The sequence below is a fragment of the Meles meles genome, chromosome 2 (genome assembly GCF_922984935.1).
Source record: "Meles meles chromosome 2, mMelMel3.1 paternal haplotype, whole genome shotgun sequence".
Classification (NCBI taxonomy): Eukaryota; Metazoa; Chordata; class Mammalia; order Carnivora; family Mustelidae; genus Meles; species Meles meles.
In genome coordinates, this window is record NC_060067.1 from 159503334 (window position 1) to 159527640 (window position 24307).

General features: G+C 33.0%; 1 protein-coding gene across 3 annotated transcripts in view; it reads right to left on the reverse strand.

Moving 5' to 3' along the window:
* Positions 1-24307, reverse strand: part of GALNTL6 (polypeptide N-acetylgalactosaminyltransferase like 6) — a 1245596-nt gene that overhangs the window by 664286 nt on the left and 557003 nt on the right. For all 3 annotated transcript variants that reach the window (XM_045998477.1, XM_045998475.1, XM_045998474.1), the window contains exon 5: positions 8461-8627. In XM_045998477.1, coding sequence (XP_045854433.1) covers positions 8461-8627 — 167 coding nt within the window. The remainder of the gene's footprint in view (positions 1-8460; positions 8628-24307) is intronic.

Here is a 24307-nt window from a genome sequence, read left to right on the forward strand (position 1 = left end):
AAAATCTGTCAGCCTATCAAAGACCGTGACTGTTTGGAGACTAATAATTTTCTAAGTAAATGTTGTAACTTAAGATAAAGGAGTGTGAAAAGGAGTACAGGAAATCTCATTTAGAATGGAGTCGAAAATGCTCGAAGGGGGCACTGTCACTGGCATGCCATTGGTTGCGGCTGCATAACCGGCAGGAAGAAGAAAGGTAAGAATTATCTTGACAAGGGTGGACAATTTTCACATAGCAATTTCATTTCCTGCTTTTAAGAAAAAGAAAGAATATCTCTAAGTGCCCCAGCAACAACCCAATAACCATACTTACAGCCAATGAGAAAACACCACGAACCCGAACTCTTGTTTCTCTCCAATGAACTTTTGTTTAAAACAACCCACCTCAGTTTCCTCCTAAAACCTAATAAAGACTGACCTTCTTTTTGTCTCTTCAGAGTTGCCTATGGTTTACCATAGTTGTCTTGTCCTGAATTGTAATTCTCTTGCTATTCCCAAATAACTCATTTTGTTAGAAAAGTAACTGGTTATTTTATTTTTAAGGTTGACAGTAGGAAATATTTGTGCTTTTTTGCATTGTGTCAATGCAGTGATTTTCCTAAAAATTAAGAGCAGATGGATATTTAGACATCAAAAAGAGCTGCTTGAAATACTGAACACTGTATTATTAAAACTCACCAACTGACATTTGCTGACAAGAGAAATGATCATAAAACATAACCATTTATTTCATCAGAGAAAGTTATGTCTGCCCAAGATCTGAAGCCCAACATCCATAAAATGGTTTCATACAACTGACATCCTACTCGAAACAGCTGTCCGCAAGGAAAATAAATGGGATTTAATCTGCCATAAAATGAATTGCACAATTTATTTTTCTTGAGGAAGTCATGCCTTTGTGACATCGGCGAGCTGTAACAGTTTTGCTTTGAAAAGAAGCATCTCTTTCTATGCCAACCCCAGATTAATTCAACCATGTGGAGTTTTCCTCCAGAAAAAGCAGATCGGCTTATCCAGAACCTGGTGATGGGAGTTGCCATCCTCTACCATCAAAAGCACTGATTTCAAACACGAGCCCTACATAATCGTTCAATCGGAGATAGATAAGTTTTAAGATGTTTAATTATTAAGGATGAAATATGTAAAAATTGTCTCTCAGCCACTTAATGTCCTACAAAAAACTGAATTTATGCTTCAAAATAATATTTACTGCAAGAGAACAAAATGATAGTTAGAAAATGACAGGTAGCTGAGCCTTATCACCTTTAAAAAAAAAAAATCTTAAAAAACCTTAAGAGAGACTCATCGAGCAAATATAAGTACTCATTGTCCCTCCACCCCCCTCAACTGACTAACTACTCTATAGGGGTATTTTAAAAGACATCCCACAACAGAGGTATGGTATGGTATGGTATATCCATAGTTTTAATTTGTTTAGCCCATTCATTTAAGTACACAAAATATTTTTAACAACAAAAGGAAAGAAAGCAATAACAAAATTTTCAGGTGTGAAATTTTTTCTAATATTATATGTGATCTCTATCATATAGTACAACCAGACAATGAAACTTCGGTTATACCTCTTCTTTCTACTATATGTTTTCCAAAATACTTATTTTTGTGTTCAAAATTAGCCTAAAAGTGTTTCATTCCGCTGACTACATTCTCACAAAATATATCCTCACATTCTACAGTGGAACATTTTAAAAATAGTTTTTGTTAAAACTAACTACATAAAATATCTATTTCAATGGAATTTTCTACAAGCATACCTTTGTAAATTAAACACAAATCCTGCTGAAACTGAAATTAATTTAATCAAATTTAGATATGCCATGACTTTCCTTGGAGGACAGAAGAATAGAGACCCCATAAGAATCTTTTGCAGTGCTCCAAAACTACCAGGGCCAGTGTTATAATGGCTAATTCATACAACAATTCATTAAGAATAAGATATGCCTTTAGAGTATGTCAAGGTCCTTTATTTTAGTCGGAAAATAAGCACCTACTTAAAAATAGGCTTCTACGAGAACAAATAGCGGATTCTAGTAGTAATCGTGAGGACTGTAAAAGTGTGTATAACCCTCAGTAACGTTCCTGAAAACTGGAGAGTTTATTCACATTTGCTATACAGAAGAAAAAGGACACCACAAAATATTACTTTAAACATTTAGGCAAAGCTGAAGCTAAACAAGAATATGTAATTCTCATTAGCTTTGTCAGATAAACTGTTTATGTAGACGTGGACATCATGTGAGATTGGATTTTAAATTTAAAAGTAGAGAGATAGGAACCCCAAAAGCGCTTTGCCTTCTGACATAGATTCTATCAAAGCCTATTCTGCCACTATTGGGTAACACTCATATTTTATGAACACAAAAAGATATTTTTGTGAGTTAATTTTGTATTTTGTATCTTCCCAAACTTATGCTTGTAGGTTAGAAGTTCATCTTCCTCTGACCTTGAGAACACATTGCTGTTTGACATTCATATTTATGACCCTAGGATACGGTGCCACTCTGTTTTGACTCCCTTTCAACCACAAACGCTAAACTCACTGGTAAAACGGAACTACCTTATTAAAATTATACACTTCACCATAATGCAACATGATATTTAAATTTATCATCAGAAATCAGAATGGCTTTCTTTCAGTTTGTTAGCAGGTGATGTTAAATTTCTAAACAGAAAAATATACAGTTGTATTTTACAACATTCCTTAGTTCCTGCTCCTTATTAGTATTTAATATTGTATTTTTCTTTTAATGTGCAATTATCCTTACAATTTAAAATATGAATATCAAATCTAAACAATTCCATGATTCATCACAGTGACTCACTCTCAATAAATCTGAGATATAAAAATTGCACTTCTCATAATCTACTGGAATATCTGATGGAATACCAGCCCTAAAACATTTTTGTTGACTGTCATCTCAGAATCTTTATATGCACTTTAGTGTTAGTATTTTATCATATAAAATAGAAATGCACTATCATTTCTATCTATTTTATGACCTTTCACACTGTTATCTTCCAACTTTGAATAGTTGTAAAACATGTGCTAACTGATTTGTCTGCTTAGGAAAACTTTCCTTAATGCACACTTGGAGACAACTTGAGTAAAACAGAACCAAATTCAAGACTCATCATTACCATTTGTGAAGAGGTTTAAAATATTCGCACCATTTTAAAGACACATAAACACTTTCAACCATGCAAAGAATTGGAGATTTTTACAGTGATGTGGATCTTTACAGCAATTGCTTTGCGATTAGTTGATCATATATATTTTTCTATATAAATATTTCTATATATATTATATGTATGTATAATATATATAATATGTATATGTATTATATGTATATATTATATATATATGTGTGTATATATATATATATATATATATTTCTTTTCTACTTCCTGAAGTTGACATGGGAATTATTGAATGATTCCAAAGCAAAATAGATCTAGAAAATGTTAGGAAAAGAAGGAAAATTGGCAAGAGAGGAAATAATGGTAATAACCTGAAATTAAACATAAAATGCTATAAAACGAATTCATCAGAAGGCAGAGCAAATGTCTACAAATTTGTGGAAAATGCCAAAATCTATCAAAGAAATGTAATGATAAATCTAAGACTAATATCTAAAATAATGTGGAAATAATGCTATCGAACTTCCATCCCAAACTTTCCTTAATGATTTATAGACCCAATATCAATTGCACACTAAACAATAAAAACAGAAAAATTTATTTATAATAATATACACAAAAAACAGGACATTTTAAAACTTACACTATTTACAAATTCAAACTTCTCGTATGACTTTGAAATACATGAAAGTTTCTCTGAAGCTTTGATTTGCATTAAAAAGTACACAAGGATCATGTTGACATAACAAAAGTACAAAAGTACAAAAAGTACACAAGGATCATGTTGACATCCATCTGGTTGGGGCCTGAGATTCTGTGTTTCTAATAAGCTTCAACGTGGTGCTGATGTTTCTGGTCTGTGGACCGCACACTGGGACAAAAGGATTTACACTATCCGCAGAAAAGTACCCTAGATTTCTTCGAGGTTGTTGGCTTTGCTAGGTTGGGAGGACAGTTTCTAGTCTCTGATTTTCCCTCTAACTTGTACATGGAGCATAACAGGTCTTTTTGAAACCGAAATACTCAACTCCTACCCTTCTTGACCAGGCACTTTGGAACAAGCAGGGGCAAGAGAGAGTGTGTGCACCCGCTTTGAGTGTGTGTGCACCTGTTTTGCATCTGTTTGAAACTGTTGTAACGTCATACTTGCATTAAGGGAAGGGTGTCAGCAACTCTCCTGTGACTATCCTAATGTGAACTTGGATTCATCTAAGCACACAAAGTTTAGGGAATTGTCAGGTTCAAATATGTCCTATCTCTGAGGTTAAGCCCCAGCTTATTTCACACATTTCGACATTTTCCATGTGGATGCTGTTAAGGTTGCCTGGAATTTGGAGATAAGCCCAGGATTAGTCCTGCTTTAAAGTCATCATGAAGCCTTGTTATAGGCCTCAAGTTAAGTTGTTAAATGTATTTCTGAGAGCTTACTGGAAAAAAAATAATCACATTCACTAACTTTGGTAAGCTTCAGGTAGCAAAAACATAGTGTTGTTATTGAAAACTTACCTGCCGGCTTGTACCTTCATGTTTCTGTAGACAGAGGGCTTCTGATGGGAGGCTAAAACAATATTCTGTTTACCAAGCTTGCTTTAGAAAGAATATCTAAATTGAGAAACTGCTGGAGAGGGCATGCACCTGTGGGTTTTTTTTTTTTCCTTTGTTTTGTTTCATTTTGCTTTTTCTTTATAACTGGGTCAACCCTACTCAAGCAGATTTTTAAAAATCACTTTGTAATATTCAAAATTATTCTATAATTATGAAATACTTTAGCATTTTTTTCTCTATTGCTATGAAAACAACTACTACACAATTTGCCAATTGCTACAGGGCTTACATTTTTTGGGGAACTCTGAATTCCAAGTGATATTAAACTGATGCTATTAAAACAGCTAACATGTTGTCTCTTCTTTTTTTTTCTTTTTTCTTTTTTTGCATATGTAGCTATTCTATTGATCTAGAGGACATAAAATATAAGGCAGTAATATTTAATTTAGTCTTGTCAAAATTTTATTGCCTTTGGCAAAAGGACATTGCAGAATATCCAGAAAAGCTCTAATGCAAAGGTGTTTAGATGAATATTGACCACACCTAAAATTGGAATATATTTCTGAAAATAAAGTGTAACATTTTGGAAATAATTTCCTAAAGGAAGCAAACAAAACAAAACAAGACAAAACTATCTTCCTATACTTTAAATTTTGTCTGACCTACTTAGTTTGATTTTTAGAGAATTGGTGGAAAAGAACCTACATGTTGCAGGCTTACAATTTCTGGGTTGTCCAAAAAAATGTATAAATATACTTTAAAGTATAATAATTTTAACAGCATGAGTAGAGATAATATCAGAGTAAAAAGGAGTAAGAAAACCTTCTCTTAGAGTCTCTGTAAATAAGAGATGTTCTAAGATATCTTCCTTCTCTTATAATGGAGAAAAGAAATTTGAAAAGAATTTTGATAAACACTCATGTAAGGCCCCTCATGTGATATAAGGAGGTAACGCGTTCTTTTTATTCTCCTTTTGATGAACCTCTAGAATGTAATTTTTCTTCCACATCTGTAGTAGTTTACTTGCTTACTTGTAAAATTTGATTTTTTCAATGTCAAAAGGTCTTAATTTTTCTAATGTGTTATGAATCACCACAATTGGTCTTCACATGCCCTCTGACTTCTGTTGGTTCTGGAGAGGATAGATGATAGTAGATGATAGAGAGATAGATAGATATAAGATAGAAATTCTTGTGGAATATATTTGATTAAATTGAGAGGATCCCCACAAAGAAGTATGGAAACCATATATTATAGTAGTAGGGAAATATTTGATGAGTAGAAATCAATAGTTGAGAGCAAATACTCTCCTTTGCAGTGCAACATTCACTCAGCAATCCAAGGCAGCTTTCCATCCTGACCTCTCTTTGAGGAGTTCCTTAGATCACTAAGGACTTATCTCCATTTTGATTAAAAAAAAAAAAAAGAAAAGATTGAGACACAGAATTCATTAACCTGATGTCATGCAGTTAGTAGTTGGTATTGGCATTCTAACTTGTATTCATCATGTTAATGTTCTGTATTTCCCATAATTCAGAAAGCAGGACTGACGCTTCTTAGGTCCACATAACCTCTCATATTCCATCAGATGAGATTTTAAAAATCTGAAACAAAAATCTGGAAGAACAATCTTTCCTATTCCTTGCAACTTTAGAATTATGATATATTCTAAAAGATTTATAAAAGTATTTTTATCACTTATTTCTTCCAAAGTTTATTTTTACACATATCAAGAGGTTAACATAATGAAAAGCAACATTCAAAACTTTTAACCTTTTGAAAGTTTAATGTTCATAAAATAATATATTCAACTTGATAGTTCATAGGAACAGAATCTCTAAAGACTTACCAAAACTTTAAAAATCATTGTTATCCTTAAAAATGTCTAATAGAAAAGTCAAAATCACCATTACTATCCCAAATAATCCTTTTTCTGTTGTCCTACTTCTCTTACACTAATCGCATTGACAGCCTTCTGTCATTTACTTCCCGGGTAACATTATATGCAGAAAGATAGTCCATCAAAGTAGCTACTGTGCAAAAGATGACAGTGATTTGAAGTCAAGACAAATGTGGATGCCACTACTTTCTCCTCTTTAAAGATGTTCACGTGAAAAATGTCTCTGAGAAATATTCAGCAAAAAATGCTCTATAAAACACAATTTTCTGCTACCAAGTGCTTCCTACTATATTATCCCCTGGCCAAAATTCTGTTGTAATGAACAGTTTACCAAGGCAAAGTTAATTATGTAGAAAATGATCCACAAATACACTATCTTATATCCCTTAGTACCAGTCAATCACAAAAGACCTTTTTTTTTAGTGATATTCAGGCCCTGATCTTTATTCCCCCTTCTCATTCTTTTATTTAAAAGCCAAGTTTAAAGTTTTAGCTTTAATGCATTAAAATGCTTTTTTTTAGCCTGAGGTATAATGACTACTTTGAAATATTAGCCTCGATTAGAATAAAAAAGACATCAATGTGCTATTTAAATAAATTTTTAAGTAATAAATTTCAGTTTAAGATACCAGCTTGCACTACTGAGTAGTACTGAGTGCATATCTACCTAAGCAACACAAGGCAAAAACTGCTTTGAAATCAACCTAAATTACCAAGCTGGTAGTTTATTATTTTAATGGAATGATGTTAGATAACCTCATTTTGTCATATAAACTTCAAGACATTAATATTAGGTAAACAGTGAATAATTATTTGAAGTATATCATTAAAGACTGGAACTCTGTTAAAGAAACCTTAAGATTAACACACTCAACAGTTTTGCTTTGACATTATCTTTGGAGACTATGAAGAAGCTGACATTTTTGTTGTATATGAAATTTCCAAAGCTTCAATTAACCCATTTGATTTCAAGATGCATAAAGATAATATGCAATTAAACTCTTTAACTGCCATTCTTTTTTACAGATACACAGTACAGGTTAGCAGAGCTCCGTCATGCAATGAAATATAACGTAGAACACTGTATTCCCAAGTAGATGAACATCATTAGGAAAGGTTTCCTCCTGTCCACTCACATCTGCCCAAAAAGAGAAACTACCTTTCCCACAGAATTAACAATTCTAACATTCAGGCCAGAGATGGTGAGTGAAGTCCTAATCTCAGGAAACTTTCTATAATTTTATTCCCCTGTCTTTTATAAACCATACCATGTTTTTCAGAATAGTAGAAATATTAAGACTTATGTCAAATTATCAAATTTTCTGATACATATTGGACTTTTTAGTTATTGTTCAAATATGATAAAATAGCCAGAATTGCTAAGTAAAAATATTTGTATTACTTACCATTTCTAGTATTTATGAAGCAACACACACGTAGCCTAGAGAATGTGTCATACTGGTAAATAATAAAGCAGATGCCTTTCAGAAACAGAAACAGATTTTATAAATCCATTGGAATATTTCCCCATTCATATGTACTTATAATAACATATTTTGCAGTGTTTGTCCTGAAGCCGAAAGTAGAATTTGAGGCATTTTGCCAACACCTGTCTAATTTACAACAGAAATATAATGCAAATTTCTTACAGTTTCCCAAACACCACCAATACCTTCACATTCAGTTTCTTTTGCATTTGGTCAACATTTTATGAAATCACATCATAGTCAAAACTTCATAATTACTTTTCAGATAGAATCAGAAAAAAAATCACAATAATCTTCTTACTTTTTTTTAAGCCTCTAATGATTATGTAGGTAATAACAGTATCAGAGAAAATATGATTAACTGTATCTTACCTCTATCACTGAAGTCATCTACCAGAATGATTTCTGCTATCAGAGTCTCTGGGGTTCGGTTAATTATACTGTGGATGGTACGCAGGAGTGAAGTCCAACCTTCATTATGAAATGGGATAATGATGCTGGTATTTGGCAGCCTTTCCAGGTACATCTTGTGCTTACAACTAGAGATGATAGAAGAAGAAAAAAGCAATGTCAAATGCAAAACTACAGCATATCTTATACTGCTATTTACTCACTGTTATCAAACATCTGTGAAAAGTAGACTTTGTCTAATACTTTACCAACCAGTGCTTGTACACCGTAATAATCACTCAGTTCATTCATGGAATTCATTAATGATCCCCTTTACATGCACTCTTAATAAAATAATTATCCTTTTTTGTATGAAGGACTCGGATACTACATAAGAAGAGCACTGAAACATGTTCTTGTTGATGTAAACTTTTCCTAACGTTACCTAATAGTGAGGAGAACAAATTTTATGAGTTAAAATTGTTTCCACTTAGCACATGGTTAAGGTTTAAATGGGTTTCCTGGGAAGTTCTGGAAATCCAACTGTAATAATTATGCTTAGTTAATCAGTTTGGGTTGCGGTGTGTTTCAATGGCTGGACAATATTTGAGCTCTACGGGGAAAAAGACGGCTTTACAATGAAATAAATGAAGAGTTAATCTTAAATAAGCATATACTGATACAATCACATAGTAAAGTTACATTAAGATCCAAACACAGACATTATCACATTTCTATTGGAAACTATAACTAGGAATTCCCATGTTGCTTTATTCATTATGAAAAAAAATCTAAGATACCATAAAGAACATAGGCTTTAGCCTTTGGCACAGTTAAAAACAATTTACTATGTGTAATTGTTATTTTTGCATATTTATGCTTTATTTAATTAGTTCTCAAGCCACACAAGGGCAGGAACCTGGTCTCAGATCTCATTTACCTCCTAATTCAGCAAGCTGACCAAGCTTTATTGAGGATGATGAATGCACTTAAGTTTGTGAAATCTCTGAGTTACTTAAAACTAAAATAGAGTAAAATTTCAATCAATTATCAAATTCAATGATTTTCCTAATATAGATAACTTGAAAACAAAAAACAGAGTAGCAATCTAGAATTAGTTTCATAAATGCAGAAACATCTAATACTTTAGCTTTTGTCAAGATACTGGCTACTATATAGTCTAGACGAGGAAACAAACCATAGCATGATGTGAAGTGTGCATAGAGTCTACCAATATATAGAGAAATGCACCAGAATATTTTAAAATTACTTAAAATATTTTCTCAGTCATTTCAATACTTCATTTTACTATGATCTCAGTAGGATATATTAAATATGTGGATCTACAACAAAAGTTGCCTTACAACTTGGGAAAACATGGGGCGCCTGGGTGGCTCAATGGGTTAAAGCCTCTGCCTTTGGCTCAGGTCATGATCCCAGGGTCCTGGGATTGAGTTCCTAATTAGGCTCTCTGCTCAGCAGGGAGCCTGCTTCCTCCTCTCTCTCTGCCTGCCTCTCTGCCTACTTGTGATCTCTGTCTGTCAAATAAATAAGTGAAATCTTAAAAAAAAAAAGAAAGAAAGAAAGAAAGAAAGAAAACAACTTGGGAAGACATGACAATGCAATTAAAGCCAATAAAATTATCTTAGAAAACAAAATTAAATATTTTAAATAATTTGAATCTATATATAAATCTACAAATATAAATATTTCCTTTTTATTTTGTCCATTTATTTTGATTATTTAATCTCATAATTTATTATTTGTAACAATACCTATAAAACAAGAAGATTTTGGTGTTTTTAAATATGATGAAAAGAATTGGAAATAACATCTAAGTCATACCATGAAATGGGCATTAAATGCTAGAAAAAATTCTGAAATTCACTTTAAGATAACACAGAATGGTTAAAAAATAATAGCATATGAAACACATCTGTGAGTGATTTCTAAGGAAATATTATGAGATGGATGTTTTCACATATAATGCACAAGTCTGGAAGAGTGCCCAAGTAATTAAATACACCTCATTATAATCATGTAGAGCCATCCATTCTTCTCAATGGAGCCAAAGGCCCAGATAATTGTGTTTCACTACATCACTATTCAGGATAATTGTACCTATTTGTGCAAATCGTCATACCTAACAGCACAACTGGGAATGCAACTGATTTTCCCAAAAAGCCAAATTATTTTTCAAACATTAAGATGAGACATTGCACATATCACTTGCTTATTAATTAAATAAGCATTGTATTCAGAGCAATACCCTAGAAGCAATCAATAGTGATGTTTAACAGCTCTGTACTAATCTATTCAGAAAATAGGCAGACACCAAAAAATGCAAGACTGATCCTATGCAAATAAGGCTTTCCTTCATAAAAGTGTATTCATTAATTTCTATCTCTGTGAGCTCAAACTTTTAACACACATAAGATATGAAAAGATCTCTTCTACTCATTCATTCACTTACGTTACAATGATTTACTGAGGTTTGATATAAGCCAGAATCCAAAATGGAGAAGAAATATTCAGCAAAACCTAATCCCTGACTTCAAGACATCTACAATATAGTAGGGGATACAGAATAGAGAGTTAGAATTTTAAACTTAAATTTGGAAAGTGCTCAGAAATTCAAGGGAGAGCTGAAGGTGGTCCTCAACATATATTTAGGAATACAGCTGATATGACTTGGTAACTGTCTGGGAGAAGTAGTTTTAGGAGACTCCCATGTTTTGGACAGGGGCAATTGATCTTATGAAATACAGACTTACATAAAGGGCACATCTCAAAGGTAAAAGGCTTGAGGGTGAAGATGAGTTGAACTTTGACCACGTTGAGGTTGAAGTGTCAAATATCCTGTTGAACATGGCAATTACATATATGGTATACACATCTATTTGTCTACGTACGTATGCATTTCTGTATCTATGTGCATGTATATGTTTTTGGTTCGAGAAAAGATCTGCTTTACTGGAGGGACATACGTGTGAGTGACAGGTGATAGCAGATGGGGCCAGTGGACCACCAAGAGTTCCGTAGCATTCACCAGCCCAGTACATGCCAAGAGGATCCTTTATGAATACCTGTAGATCGCCAACCAAGTGCTTTCTCTCATCTCTGAACAAAAGCAGATGAGAAGTTTTGGGGGAAATTAATGCCCTGGAGCACGTTTCAACCAACGAAGGAGGGAAGCTGGAGAACAAACAGTCCTCTGGTGAGGTAACTCTGAGGTGTTTTCTATATTATGTACCTGAGTTTCCCAGCAAGACGGAACCTCAGTTGCCCACAGAGACAAGGTTTTTACAGTTTATCTTTTATTGGCTTTTTTTCCTTTCCTGTCATACTTGCTCATCCAGCCTCCCCAGGTACTTTCTATGATTCCTCCTCAAAATTACTACAGTCAAATTTTTGTCTCAAGGTCTGTTTCTAACGGAATCTGTTCTGAGACATAGGCATATAAGTTATGCTGTACTTGTCAAAAACAGTCTCTTCAATATAAAGTGATAGTCAGAATTACTTAAGAAGTATTATTTTATTGCATTATGAAGCTTTCAGTTTGTTACACCTGGAGATATTTTAAAATAAGTTTTTTAAAATATTTTCACATAAGCCATTTTCATACAATCCATATTTTCATATAAGCCATATAAGCCATTAATTTGTAAGAGAGGTTTTATTTCTTTCAACTTCTTAATTTCTGATAGTCTGTTCAGAACCTTCTCTGTGCCTATGAGATACAGCTATCAAGACTTGATACAGTGTACCTATAAAAATAGCCTTATCCTAATCAGCAGACTGTTTAGTAAATTTCCCTTCTTTACATGAACGTGTATAATTTTTTTTCCTATAAGACCAACATGGAAAACTCTCTATCTTGTGCTGATAATCATTTCTCAAATATTGAAAAATTATACTTTATACATCAGACTATCTAGGTTCACATGAGGGCTTTGCCACTTACACCTGCGTGACAATGGGCAGGTTATTCAACTTCTATAAAACCAATTCTCTCATGTGGGGCAACGCAGGGGCAAAAATATATAAATAAATTAGATTAAATTAAATAATTAAATTAAAAATAAACAACCTTCATAATGTGTCCATGAGAATTAAGTTACATAATCCATGCAAGGAACTTAGTACAACAGCATATCTGATCATAGCAAGGGTTTGATAAATACCGCCATTATTGTTATTGCTCTCATTGCTTTGTAATTGTTATTATTTTACCTGTCAAGTCCTTTATGGAAGGAGGGAGGAAATTAGGGGAGACAGGGTCTGCACGAGGGAAAGTGAGAGACACTTAGGATATGAAGATGAATACATTATAGTTTCTTCCCTTAAGGTTTCACAGACCAGTAGGCAGATATATAAAATGATTTGACTCAAATGAGACAAGTGACATAAAAGACGGCACGCAACAATCAGAGCCCAAAGGAGTATGACTAACTTTGTCTGAAAGAATTAGGGAAATTTTTATAGATGAGTCTGTCTGTTACAAATAGATCAGGGAGCGTCTTTAAAGTGATGCTAAGGAATTTGGATGTTCGCCTGAAGTCAATGTGAAATATTTCACATGTTGTTAGTGATGAGGAAAACAGGATCATGTTTCCATATTCCTCTGGTATGAGGGCAGACAATGGAGACAGCAGACATGAGATAGAAAGATTGGATATTGTAATAGTTTCGGCAAAAGATAATAAGGATGCTGATCTGATTTTTTACTCAAAGGAAAACCAGCCACTTTGTGACAGGGTTTAATCTGATTGAATTATATTTAGTCATTCTAGTACTTAATACGCTCCAGAGAAAAGTGAATTCACTCCCAATCTCAGCCACTGGATTCTAGGAGTTGGGCTCCAGATGACCGCTTCTTACTATTACTAGAAATACTGAAGCCTATCCAGGGTTTTATTAAGAATCTGCAACCTGTGTATTTTAGGCTTAATCTCAAGTTAGGTGGAGAATGGAAGTATGTTAAATATGAAGACAATATGGTAATATGGAAATGTGTTGAAGAAATAAGTAAAAAAAAAAAGTCAAACAATTTATATGTTTATGGTTACAGATGGGTAGCAAATTCACAAAGAGTAAATAGGGACCAATTAAAACATTTGTTACATTAAACTTATAGGAATATGGATGAAAATGCCTGTAATTATTGCATTTCATATTGCTGTGCTATTTAAAATAGGTATTTGCATAAAATTAACTTGGAGTTTAAGAATGTCTTAGAGATGAGCCATTAAGTTAAGTAAGAGATGTTACATAACATCTTTTTGTTAAGTAACAATTTATCTAAATGAATGGCAAAAACACTTCAAATTTTAAATGCACCAGAGACAAAATAGCTTAAATTCTCTAAAAAGTTACTTGAGAGAAATGACAAATCATGAAGATATTTTAAAAAGCTAACAAAATATAATCTATAAATATTTTGCTAAACTATTCCTATTGGTGAAAACAAATGGAAAATTTATCATACTCTTCTGTGTTTTCTCAGAACAAAATACACATTTTCTAATATTGCTTGTTGATATTTCTTAAACCTAGAGATTTAAAAATTATTTTTAGTTTACAGCATTGTTTATTTGAAATATAATGTCATACCTTCTTACTTACATTGATTTGTCTTATAATTAATTACATTAATTTGTCTTCTAATTTCATTGGTTTCACCAAAAAAAAGTTATTATTTCAACAATAGCAACAGGCCAAACAATAAATTTTAATTCAGATATATAAAATAAGTACCAGGCTTGCTAGTGATATATATATATATATATCTCAAGTACAAGATATATATATATATATATATATCACATATATATTTAATTATATTAAATGTATAATACATATTTAAAAGTTATTTTATTATTCATGCAATACGTGTCAACATTTTTACTGTGGGCATTTAGCTGAACTTGCATTTGAGTTCTTAAGACCTTCACATTCTCCTCACCATCACCTAAACATTCTGATGTAGAGAACAAGAGCAAAAGAAAAAAAATAAATTTCCTTACAACTTACAGCCCATTGACAAGTCCTTGAGACAGGCAGAGTGACCTTCCTCTATGAACTCAACTACTGAGATATTAAGCACTTTGTTAATGTCAAAAGTCAATCTTAGCTTAACATTAGCCCAACCTCCAGGATCCTGTAAGTCTCCTTTAATATATAAATATTCCTTTGGAAGCTTCCTTTATCTCTAACTCCAACCCCCCCAAATACATGTTAGCAATCATCCTCCAAGCATAAGGCCTCCCGCTATACATCTGAAAGGTCTCATGACTGAGGTTTTACTAGACAGTAGTAAACAGACCTTTTCCTAAAAACAGTTAGCCCCTCAAAGTCCAGGAAACCTTGTTTCTAAATTCCTTAGAGATTTACAGTATCCCTAACCCCCTCCCCCTCTGTACTTGCAAGTACATAATCAGCTCTCAGGACCCCAGTGTAGCTCTTTCTACCCATGGGTCCTGTCCTGGTGCTTTAATAGAACCACCTTTTTGCACCAAAGATGCTTCAAGAATTCTTTCTTGGCTGTTTGCTCCAGAACCCCAACATTTTCACATGGTATTTCCTCCTACTGCCTAAGGCTAAATATTTAGTTTTGGATACACTATCAAAACACACATTTTAAAAATTCAAATTTTGGGTTGCAAGATTTGAATAAAATGTTTGAGTGAAGATTGTTGCTTATTTCCATCCATAGGTCATTCCATTGGTTCATCTAATGTATAGCTTTATTTTTTGTTTTTATGTTTGTTTTTCTATCTGCTCATATTAAATACATTAGTCAGAATGTTATGTTGTGGTCATAAACAACCCCAATGCCAATGGCTCAAAACAATGAATATTCTTTCTTGCTGCTCTATTTGTTCACTACTGTTTGGCAGGAAAGTGCTCACTGCGGTCGGTGTGACTGGCCAACATTTTTACCATTGTTAATCACTTTGCCAGAGGCAAATGAGAACACTGATGGGTCTCAAGCTGGTAAATAAATGGTCTGTCTCTAAAATGACATACTGTTTTCTGCTTACAACTCATTGGTCAGAATTAGTCACACAGCTCAAGGGCCCAGGAAGTGCAATCCTATAAGGTCCAATCCTATATAACCTGTAAGGTCAGAAATATTTGTCAAATAACACTAATGAACACAGCTATTTTAGTCTTCTGTCTTCTTTCAATTAAAAAAAAGGAAAAATAGAAACAACCTTATATGACTTCATTTAGATTAGATTTAACTAAGTCTCTTTAATTTCTTCATAGACAAAAAAGTTATAATACATAAGGTCCCACATCAATAGAAACATAGCTGCAACCACATTTCAGAAATCACCAAGTTTAGTTCTTTATTTAATTGGGAATTAAAATGCTTAGAGGTTTAGAAAGTTAAACATAAATTATTTTATAGTCAAATTGGGGAAATAGTGTACTGGGTGAAGAAATGGTACAATGATGAGGCACTATTCTTGAACTAAAAAGTTTATAATTTTTGAAAAGTATAACTCATATAGCTAGATAAAACAAAGAATTAGAACCCAATATTCTTCATTTCTGCTTACATAATCTTCTACAAATGTGACTGTCATTCTATTTTTGGCCTTTAAAACATCTCTATATTAATCCAATCAATTTAAATTATGATATTGTAATATCTTTAAATGGGGGTAGTCAGTTACTTTATTACCTCAAACATTTTTGTGAAATGTATAACCTATTCTCTGTAAATATTTTTGGAAATAAACCATTTAATAATATATATGAATAAATGTCTATAACAACAAAAATTAGATAAATTATCTTTTGAATATCTGCCCTCAAAGGGCTTGGACCACTGGACTCTGGACTATTTGGATCTCTAACATTACACCATTAGGAGAATAAAATAAGTAGGCATAATTAAATTGTTATAATCAATGATAGAGAGACAATATTAAAAAGAGCCAAAAAAAAAAAAAAAAGATATAGAAATCCGGAGGAACATAGAACAGAATGTTAGCAAACTTCTTGTTAAAAATAATACAAGATAGTGAAGAAGTGGAGCAACATCTTTTAAGTGCAGAAAAAAAAAATTTAAAGAGAAAAACAGTTTTCCTTTAGTCAATGAAATGTACCTCGAAAACGAAGGTGACATTTTTATATAAATATTGAATGAACTCATTCATCAAAAAACCTGCACAAAAAATAATGTTACATGAAGTCCTTTAGAAAAATTATATAAATGGAAATTTGTAGCTAGACAAAAAAAGAAAAAGTAACAGAAAATGTAATTATGTGGGTAAACAACAAAATGATTATTTTATTTTTGAAATCTAAAAAGATAATTGATTTGCACACAGCAAAAATTACAGCAATGCATTTTGAGATTTATAATAGAAATTGAAGCAAAATGTATAGCAACGGTAGTATAAAGGCCTGAAGGAGAGAAATGGATGCATGCTTTTCTAAGGTTCTTATACTATAAATCAAAACATATAATATTACTTAAAGGTAGACCATAATAAGTTAATATTTTATTCCATCAACCCTAAAGCAACCACTAAAATAATACAGTTAAGGAGTTATATCTACTGTGCCCCCCAAAAAGATTAAATGGAATAATTAAATATGTAGTTAAACTGAAAGAAGCTACCGACAGAAGAACAGGAGAATAAGATTAAATAGTAAAAATAGAAAAGCAATAGAAAAATGATATAGTTGAACCAACCATATCTATAATCACATTGAATGTAAATGGTCTAAATATGCACATAAAAGGGAGAGATCTTCAGAGTTCTGCCTGCTGCCTCAAACAAATGCATTTTTAATATAAAGATGCAATAAGTTTAAAAGAAAATGTACAGAAGATAGAGCATGATAATACTAAGAAAAAAAGCTAAAATAGCTTTATAGTTAGTCAACAAAATAGATTTCAAAGCAAAAAAATGTTACCACAATATAAAAGACATTACATGATAGAGATCAGTTCTCCCAGAGGACATAACAACACGAAATATATGTACCTAATAAAAGAGCATCCAAATATATGAAGCAGAGTTAATAGAACTTCAAAGAAATAGAGATAATTCCACAATTACAGAAAGAAATATACTCTTTAAATTTGTTTTGCTCCTCTTGTTCTGGTTTCTTTTTTTTTCTTTTCTTTTCTTTTTTTTTTAAAGATTTTATTTATTTATTTGACAGAGAGAAATCACAAGAGAGGCAGGCAGAGAGAGAGGAAGGGAAGCAGGCTCTCCACTGAGCGGAGAGCCCGATGTGGGACTCGATCCCAGGACCCTGAGATCATGACCCGAGCTGAAGGCAGAGGCCTAACCCACTGAGCCACCCAGGCGCCCCTCTTGTTCTGGTTTCTTAAGGTAAAATCATGAATTATTGATTTGAGGACTTTTTTTTTTCCTCTTTACAAGCACTGAATGATAGAGGAGTACAATGATTTTTATTCTAAAAATTGTTTTAGATATTCAAAAAAATTTAATATTTATTTTTATTTGTGTTTATTTCACAATATTTTCAAATTTCCCTTAAAACCTCCTTTGTACACATTGATTACTTAAAAACATATTTTTTTTAAAGATTTTATTTATTTATTTGACAGAGAGAGAGATCACAAGTAGGCAGAGAGGCAGGCAGAGAGAGAGGAGGAAGTAGGCTCCCTGCAGAGCAGAGAGCCCGATGCGGGGCTCGATCCCAGGACCCTGAGATCATGACCTGAGCCGAAGGCAGTGGCTTAATCCACTGAGCCACCCAGGTGCCCCTAAAAACATATTTTTGATTTACAAATTTTGGTGCATGCCTTATCTTTCTGTTATGAACTTTAAATTACATTATGGTCAGAGACTATATTTTTTAAGATTTCAGTATTTAAAATTTGTGGTATCTGTGTTTTATGACCCAGGATACAGTCTATTATGATGAATGTTTTATTCATAGTGCAGAAGATATGTACTCTGCCATTGCTAGGTGTTTTCTGTTTATTTGGGTTTTTTTTTTTCCTTAATATTTCACCTTTTCTGCATTCTCTGGGTTGTTTATACATTTTTTTAGTATTCCCTTTCAATGTATCCATTGTGATTTTGATTATATCTTTGCATAATATTTTAGTATTTACTTTAGGGATTACAAAATACATATTTTTCAGTGTATTTATAATACTTTTAATACTTTACCACTTTACACCTAATACAGAAATCTTGTTACTATTACTTATTACTTATTATTATGTAGGGCCCTTTATACTTTCTCTTCTATGCTGCAGTTGTCTTCATATCTATACCCAGAAACCAGAATACTGTCAGCAGGCTTTAATTACAAATGTAAAATATTTTACAGCTTTAGGGATATCCAGATTTTCTGCTTCATTTTGTGACAGTGTCAGTTGGATTTTCGAGAAAATTTTACATTTTGTCCAAATATCAAATGTTTGGCATGATTATATTTATAATGTTCCTTCATTAATATTTAAATATCTAATGGAAATTTAATGATTTCCAGTATTTTATAACTGATAATGGCAATCGGTGGTTTCTCTTTGTTGATTTTCTTTAGAAATGCTGAGGATTTAGAAATATTATTGATCCATTCAAAGTACTAAATTTTGAATTCATTTTTTTCTCTTTTTGACAGTCATTGACTTATTTCCTTTTTATACTTATTTTACCTAGATACTTAATATGAAAATTTTTTCTGGCTTATTTTAAACTTTTAAAGCTATACATTTTCCTATAAAGACTTTTTTATATGTATAACATTAAAACAAGTCTTGGGATGTATTTTCTATATAACTGAATTTGAATTTTTTTTTAAAGATTTTATTTATTTATTTGACAGACAGAGATCACAAGTAGGCAGAGAGGCAGGCAGAGAGAGAGGAGGAAGCAGGCTCCCTGCTGAGCAGAGAGCCTGATGCAGGACTTGATCCCAGGACCCTGGGATCATGACCTGAGCGGAAGGCAGAGGCTTTAACCTACTGACCCACCCAGGCACCCCTGAATTTGAAATTTTTAATAATATTTCTAGTTTAGTAAAAATATTATTTAGTATCTAAATATTTGCATCTTTTCTACATATATTATTTTTGTTGATTTCTAATTTAATTCATGTTTGATCATATAATATAATCAGTATTAACTCAATCCATTAAAATTTATTGAGAGTTTTCTTATATCCTAACATATGGTCTATTAGGGTAAATACTTCATGTGAAATTTTAAGAAAAATTTTATTACATAATTATTGAATGTAGTGTTCAATAAATGTAAATAAATAAAAATTAAGCCAATTTATTGATAATTTTGTTTAAATCTCCTATATCCTATTAAATTTTTAATCCTCTTTAATCAATTACTTAGAGAGAACTGTTAAAACTCCAAAATGTATATTCATTTAAAGCCACTCTTCCAAAAGGTGAAATTTAATCTTAGTATTTAAAAGTAATATGCTGAGAGGACTCAAAATTAAGTGAATTTGTCTTCTTTCATTTAGAGTAATATCAGAAAGGAAAGAAACATGTGATTTCACTTTATATATTCTTAATATTTGTTGATAGATTTGTTCAAGTAACAGAGGCATCAATATTACTCGAGTAACAATATTACTCGCTATACCTTTGCTGATGAAATAAGCTGAAGAACTGAATGGTTGAACGCTTTTAAAGATTCTTTAATTATATTAACATATTTCAGATTAAAATGAGAATATATATACTCTGTTTGAAAGATATGAAACTTGGAACATTTTTTCATTTAATGTTAGATGTATTAAAATGTTATTGCACAGTAATGACTTCAAAAAGCTGACAGAGAATTATATTTTGAGCTTCCTTTGGAGCCCACATTCTCTGTGACTTTGTGCCATTGTTTAATAATCATGGTAATTTCCTGAAATGGTACCAATTCAGATCCAGACAGTTCATCAGGATGTATGTGAAAGGGGAACCAATTCAAAATACTACAATCTGATTTCATTAATACAGGGATGAGATATATATATATGTATATATATATATATATGAAATAAAAAATATATTTTATACCATGTTTTGATAACATTTTTAAGTGCCAGTGTAAGCACAATGACCAGAACCCTAGTAAGTGATTTATTGCCTCAGTCTATCAAAAGCCATTTATAAAATTGCTTTACTGATAGATGACTGTTTCAATAGTTTAATTCCAGGAGATTTGTTTTAAAATGATTCCTAAGCAAGATTATCAAAATACCTAAGTATGCTATAGTTAGTCAACCATATTTATATATACTTTTTTAACTTCTCAAGGGAACCACTCATGCTCAAAAAGGGGAGGACGTTTCTTTATATTCCTTTAGTTTTTTTGTCGTAGGATTTCTTGTGAAACCATTTTAGTTCAGCTAAAGTTTTTCAGCCCCATTCTCAAAAGCTGCAGAATAAAATGTCAAGTTGGCATCTGGCTAGTGACAAGCATACTATAGAGCATATCTATATAAGTCATTTCCAGGCACCAATTTACATAGTAATTGTTTTAATGTCAGCCTATTCCATTTTCAATGGCTGCTCTTAGTCACTGTTTTTCTGTTCTAATCTTGCCATGTCAGTTGGGTTTGATAAAGCAGTGATAACTGGCAATTTATTTTGCCTTTGACAGGCCTGAAAAATTAGTTTGGAATGCCGAGTATATGTAAGTGTGTTTTTTGGTGGGGGTGGGAGATAATCACCACATACGTATGTGTACATACATGTATTTGGTCACCTATCACATAGGAAGCTATGTTGTAAGTCAATGTAAGTCAATATTTCATGTGGTAATAGGACTATCACTTTAATGTAATGTGATACTTTACATCTGTACTGAGAAACAAAAGAGTTTTTTGTGTTTCTGCGGCTGTGTGTTCATTGTGGCGTTGTGGCAGAAACACAGTGAACACAGAGGGAAGAGCAAAAGAAGGCAAGAGATAGGCAGGATCAGAATATGGAGGCGGGCGTTGTGTTCTCATCAATTATTTTTCATGCAACAGAAGTCTTTGAAGTATTTTAGATGGGGGATATGATGATCTGCCTTAATTCTTAGAGCTCACTATTGCTCATGCTGCGGAATGTATTGCACAAGGGAAGAGGGAGTGTGTGAGGTCCAATTATGAAGTTATTCTAGGATTCCAATTAAGAAATGATAACGGGGGGCGTCTGGGTGACTCAGTGGGTTAAGCCTCTGCCTTCAGTTCTGGTCGTGGTCTCGGGGTCTTGGGATCGAGCCCCACATCAGGCTCTCTGCTCAGCGGGGAGCCTGCTTCCCCTTCTCTCTCTGCCTGCCTCTCTGCCTCCTTGTGGTCTCTCTCTGTGTCAAAAAAAAAAAAAAAAAAAAACCAGAAATGATAACAGATATAGTTGAGATTAAGTGAAGTGCGTGCATTTGAGACCCGTTTGGCACTACATTTGGAGTACGGAATTAATAGGCCTAGGTAGATGAGATTAGCAAGGAGAGAGTAAATAAAATGAGGAAACTGGGGGCCAGCACTGAGCATCAGTGAGCTTTAATATCTAGCCATCAGATAAAGAGGAACTGTTGGCAAGGGACTGGAAAAGCCTGGGGATAAAAAGCGAGTGTATTTCCATTCCTTGAAACAGAGACAAGAGGGCTTAAAAACGAGAGAAGGGACAAGGTCAAGTGTTGCTGGAAAGTTTCTTGAGATAAAGATTTTAAATATATTGGATTTTGTCAGTGTGGAAATAATTAGTGACTTTGGCAAGAAGAAAATTGATGGCACTGTAATAGTGTCTTTAGTCAAATTAGAACTGCTGAAGAATTGAACAGGAGTTGAGGAAATCAGTATCTATGTAGAAGTTGGGGTTGATAGAGGGAAAAATAGGTAAAAAAGTCATTTTACAAATGTGGAGGTACCAGTGCTTTTATCATGTATGATTAAATTTATTCCAGAATTATAAAATATAAAAAATATTAATAGCTAAATTCTCCACTTCTGCAGGAAAAAAACCAAACATGTCAAAACTAACAAGCACTTACCACTACACACCAGTTACAAAACCCTAGAGATTAGTACATATTACATTGACTCAGATAATAAGGTCTACCAGAGGAATTCATCACTTCATTTGGTATTAATAAAGAAGTGAGGGCGCCTGGGTGGCTCAGTGGGTTAGGCCACTGCCTTCAGCTCGGGTCATGATCTCAGGGTCCTGGGATCGAGTCCCACATCGGGCTCTCTGCTCAGCGGAGAGCCTGCTTCCCTTCCTATCTCTCTGCCTGCCTCTCTTGTGATTTCTCTCTGTCAAATAAATGAATCTTAAAAAAAAAAAAAAAAAAAAAAAAAAGAAGTGAAATAAAATTATTTGACTTGGAGAAAATGGAGAATGTTTTATTCTTTTAAATAGATTTATTGAGATATAATTTACATACCATACAGATAATTTGTTGTATCATTTAGGGTGCACGATTCAATAGTTTTTAGTGTCTTCGTAGACTGTACAACCAATCTAAAATTGCATAAACAATTTTAGAATATATTTATCAGTTCAGAAAGAAATCTCAGCCCTTTCCTCTTATCTCCTCATAGCCCTAAACTACTACCATTTATTTTGTTTTCCACAGATTTTCCTGTGTCTTTACATTCACATGAAGAGAATCATATATAGTATGTGAAATTTTGGGTCTGGTTTTCATTGAGCATAATGTCTTCAAAGTTAATCCAAGATGTAGCACTTATAATTATTTTATTCCTTTTTATGACTGAATAATCTTTCATTGTATGGATATACCACAGTTTGTTTACACATTCATCCATCAGTGAACATTTGTGGGTTTTTTTTTCTATGATGATGAATCATCATCATAGAATGATGAATAAGGTTGCTATAAGCATTCATATACAATTTTTGTGGCAACATACATTTTCAATTCTCTTGAGTGTGTATATAGACAGGGAATTTCTGGGTCATATGTAATTCTGTATTTAATTGTTTGAGGAACTGCCAAACTACTTTTCAAAGCATTGATGCCATTCTGCATTCCCACCAGCAGTACATAAGTATTCCAATTTCTCCACATCCTTGACAACATTTATTATTGTCATCATACTGTGTGAAGTAGAATCTCATTGTGTTTTGTTTTGTTTTAATATTTATTTATTTGACAGAGAGAGAGATCACAAGTAGGCAGAGAGGCATGCAGAGGGGGAAGGGGAAGCAGGCTCCCTTTCTGAGCATAGAGCCTAATGCGGGGCTCGATCCCAGGACCGTGAGATCATGACCTGAGCCGGGGGCAGAGGCTTAACCCACTGAGCCACCCAGGCACCCCTCATAGTGGTTTTGACTTTTATTTCTAATGACTAGATGTTGAGCATCCTTTCATGAATTTGAGTATTCAGATGATCTGCCCATATTTTAACTGGATTATTTGTTTTGTTTTGTTTACTATTGAATTATAAGAACTCTTTATGTATTTTTAGATACAAGTCCTATATCAGGTATATAATTGGCAAATATTTTCTCTAATTCTGTGGTTTGTCATTTTGCCTTCCTGATGGTATACTTTGAAGCATAAGAATTTTTCATTTTGATGAAGCCAAATTTATCTATTTTTTTCTTGTGTTGCTTATACTTTGGCATTATACCTAAGAAATATTTCTCAAATCAAAGGTTGTGAAGATTTATTTACACATTTTCTTCTTGTAGCACTTATACTGAGGTCTTGGATACACTTTGTGCTGATTTTTCCGTTGTCTGAGGTAGGGGTTTAACATCATTTTTTTGCACGTGGTTCTCTAGTTTTCTGAGTATCATTATTTAAAAATATAATTTTTCGGGGCTCCTGGGTGGCTCAGTGGTTTAAGTCTCTGC